This window comes from Octopus bimaculoides, chromosome 3 (genome assembly GCF_001194135.2).
Source record: "Octopus bimaculoides isolate UCB-OBI-ISO-001 chromosome 3, ASM119413v2, whole genome shotgun sequence".
In the NCBI taxonomy this organism is placed as follows: domain Eukaryota; kingdom Metazoa; phylum Mollusca; class Cephalopoda; order Octopoda; family Octopodidae; genus Octopus; species Octopus bimaculoides.
The window spans coordinates 60,176,556-60,180,687 of record NC_068983.1 but is presented as its reverse complement, the minus strand read 5'-3'; the positions used below and the strand labels follow the sequence as shown (position 1 = coordinate 60,180,687).

The window sequence follows — 4,132 nt, the reverse complement described above, 5'->3', positions numbered from 1 at the left end:
GTTTATATATATATATATATATATATATATATATGTAGGTATGTATGTATGTGAGTGTGTGTAGCTATATGCTAACTATTTTACTTGGGGCGCATGCCTTTTGCGGAAAATGAAAGTAGTGTGTGGGACAAAAATGGTTAAATCACACTGGACTAAGCTAACTCCGATATAACTTAAGCTTACAAGTAACCAGTCCAAAACATAATTCGCAAGCCAAGAAAGGAACTACTATGTGGTTGCTTAATCCGCTAAAAATAGAAATCAAACCACCCTACTAGTGTCTTCAAAATGGAAGGATACATTGTCTGAAATGTGATTGTCATGCCTGGAATACACTTCGTCATAATTCTGCTTGATGTGAGCCAAAGGAGTTGACATCGGAGGCCACTATGTGGTTGTTTGATGTATTAAATTAACCTGTTTGAAACATGTAACCACAGACGCTATTGTTCACTAATTGCGACATATAAAACAACAAGAAATAAATAAGTACGGAAGACAACTCCAGATATATGTCGACCTTGTCACTTTAATAACGGAGAATACATTTAATCAAACTTATCAAGGAGTCACGAAATGCAAAAGATTTTACACAGGTTGATGTTGAAAAATAGGAATGGTTTCGTTAATAAATAACTACTAGACGCCATGCGCATGAAAAACAATAGTTATAGTTCAATTAGTGTTAATTGTAATATTAGCCATTGACTAATATTGATATTCCTCGTCGCATTTGTTGTTAGCTTAAAAAAAAAAGGATTGCATTAAATATATCAACTGTAATTGTAATAGTTTAGCACATAGCTAAGAACCCAGCTTTGAAGTGTTCGGCTTTCTTAAGAGTATTCTTTCTTGAATTGTACATCAATCATTCAGCAAGCCAGTTGCGCTGATAGTTTTTATGTAAAATTAGTCGCTACACGAAGTGGAGAAATCGAAAGTGGTTCTTAGAATAAGCATAAACATCAACAATAATAATAATCCTTTCTACTATATGTACAAGGATTGAAATTTTCTTTGAGGGGGCTTCTCGATTACATCGATCCAAGTGCACAACTTAGTTTATCGATCTCAAAAAGGATGAAAGGCAAAGTCGACCTCGGCGGCATTTAAACTCAGAACCAATCGAGGAAATGGTCATATGACGTCAGTGCCAATGAGCAGAAACAGTTTCGACTTAGAATCGAAACCGAGTCGCTGACATAGGTCGCTACGAATTTACTTTACTCTCTGGCATTTACATTTGGCATAGAGAGAGTACATTTCAGTTAAAAGTACCAACATTTTAGAATAAAGCCTTTTCTACATAATAATACCCGTATATTAAGTGTGTCAGCTTACACCGTGTAGACGGTGTAATGTGAAAAGTTAACCGCGTTTTGTCTCCTCCCAACATCAAGGTCAGCCAAACGAGTCCGGACAAACAGCAACGCAAGAATGGGTGCCTCTAGCAGTACCAGACGTTTAATCGTCGAAGAAGATGAAAAAGGCGGTGGATTTCTAATTCAGGTTTAATAAGTTTTAATTATATATACTTGTGTGTGTGCAACAATTATAAATGAGATCTATCATTATTTGGTTGAATGGTAACATGCTGTGTTATAAAATCGGGGATTACTTCATAAAGCTCAGAACAAAATACTAATTTTTTTTTTAATATTAAGGTTGAGTTGACCTTTGTGTATTTCAGATGACTTTTACAGTCCGAATTAAACCGATAACACTAAGTGAGGTCATTATATATGTACTTTATTATTTGTTTCTCTGTTCGGAATTATTCATGAAAAATATTTTTTCCAATTAGGACATCTTAAACAATCATCTCTTAATTATTTAAAAAAAAGATATCTGCTGTATTCAGTGTTAAATACATTTTTGTTACACTTTTTATATTATCATTACTTGGTCTGTTGCCAAATTGGATCGATAAATTTAATTCACATGGAGTCAACAAGAGTTTGAACACAGCAGAAATTTTCTTTTCAATGCTCCCGGCATCTAAGAGACAAATTTCATAAGACTCTATTATAATATTGGTAATAATATTTTGGTGAGTATATCGCGAAGGCTTTTATTAACGATTCATCTAGGGGCGCACGTTGAATATCTGATTCTTCTGCATTTTTGGCTGATTATTTACGGTTGTTGGCTCCGAACAGATAAAACTCACCAATTGTTTCGATATACTCTGGTATATTTTTAACCTCCAGTACTTTTATAAATGTCAGTTTAAAACTTGCTCATTTTCTCACCTCACCTGTCACTTTGTTGTGATTAATTAGAAAATAACGCCACCCTCCGTCACCTACACAGGTGTATTTTCATATTTATCTATATTTAGCAGCATTTCATTTCTATTATCGTTTCATTTTACACTTTGTTAGGTTTTTTCCTCACTTCATTCATATAATTCACCTTTGATTACAAATAGCAGGACAGGTTTAGAAAGCACATAAGTTTCCTCTATAGTAGTAAAATTAAGCGATTAATGAATAACGAAAACCCCTTTCGCTAGTTTCTTTTTCAATCAAAATAACCCCCAAACTTCCCAAATATTTCTTATCTTCATTAATGATCAAATTCATAACATTCTTAATTTTCAGTAGACATCAAATGTTTTCATATATTCTCTATCTAATTCCCCTTTTTAATCTCTGCATATTTTGCATTTCTTTCACCTTCAACACTCATTTCAGCTGAAATCTATTTTTATTGAATCTAAATCACCTCAGAAACTCAAATAGATATATTCTGCAATCGCACCTTTACAAGTTTGTTCTCGGATCCCCTTCTTGCTGTCACTAATTTCTTTTCACAGAGAAAATAAAACAAAAACTAATCGTTTCACCTTACCTGTCCTCAATTAAATGATGTTAGGCAAATACTATAGACAAAGTATCATATTTAGACTCAAACAGTGATACCCGGCTTCTAAATTTATTCAGAAGCCGGCTATTAAATTATTTTTTATTCATTAACCTTGTCATTGATAAGTCTTTAACAAAATTTATTGCTAACCTTTATTAAAACCATATATTCTGTTAATTGTGCAACATGTCTTGCTGTCTCCCTATTTCTCGGCTTAATTCAAATATCTCTATCATTCCCATCTGTAGCAGCTGGTTATATATATATATAGGAGCAATTGCATCGTCGGAGGCTTATTTTAGCCATTCAAAAAACAAATTGCTAACTTCATTTAATTATTTATTACTTGGTGTCAAAATCTTCGTTCGCACCAGGTCGTAGACGGTGCTAAGCAAACATTGACACCAAGTCAATACGTTAAGTAAAGCTTTTTTTTATGGCTAAAAATGTGTCTTTCACGCTGTAATTACCTTAGTTTCGATCCACGGTCTCAAATCAAATCATTTGCTAGACAAATAAATATTATATTTGTGCGTGTGTGTGTATGAGCCACTCTGAGTTTTGCCCCAGACTTGACTGTTCACGATCAAGACGGAACTCGGGGTAGACTGTCAATTTTTAATATAATAAACATATCTATCCATTCTACCAGATAGTATCAGATGGTGCTTTGACTTTGGAGAATAAATTTCAATATATTGGTGCCGGCGTGGTTGTGTGGTAAGAAGTTTGCTTTGCAACCACATGCTTCCTGGTTCAGTCACATTGCATTCTCTTCTACTGTAACCCCGGGCCAACCAAAGTTTTGTGAGTGAATTTGGTAGGCGGAAACCGAAACTTAACAGTCATATACATGTGTGTGTGTGTTTCCCTCTCAGCTCTGCTTGATAACCAGTGCTGGTTTGTTTATGTTCCCATAATTTTGCGGTTCGGCAATAGAACCTGAGGGAATAAGTATCAGGCTTAAAAATAAGAGTTACAATTAGCTCAACTGAACCCTTCAAGACGTTGCCCTAGCTACAGTCCAATGATTAAAATATATAACAACAATTATGCTGTATTTTATCTCTCTGTTTGTGTGTGTATGTATGTATATATATATATATATATGTATATATATAACGTGAGAGAGTTAGGGGTTGGGGGTTCAACCCACTAAGGGATAGTATCTATCCAGTATACTGCTGGGAGGGTACCCAATTATTGCTACACTAGTGCTATACTAAGTGCAATCAATGGGAGCGGGTAAAAGTGGAGGTTTTAC

The 4,132-nt window shown here is 34.5% G+C and overlaps 1 protein-coding gene across 1 annotated transcript in view; it reads left to right on the top strand.

Moving 5' to 3' along the window:
• Nucleotides 1-1,248: 1,248 nt before the first annotated feature.
• Nucleotides 1,249-4,132, top strand: part of LOC106868566 (neurofilament heavy polypeptide) — a 45,626-nt gene continuing 42,742 nt past the window's right edge. The window contains exon 1 of the mRNA XM_052966184.1: nucleotides 1,249-1,509. Within this exon, the coding sequence (XP_052822144.1) occupies nucleotides 1,438-1,509 (72 nt within the window). The 5' untranslated portion in view covers nucleotides 1,249-1,437. The remainder of the gene's footprint in view (nucleotides 1,510-4,132) is intronic.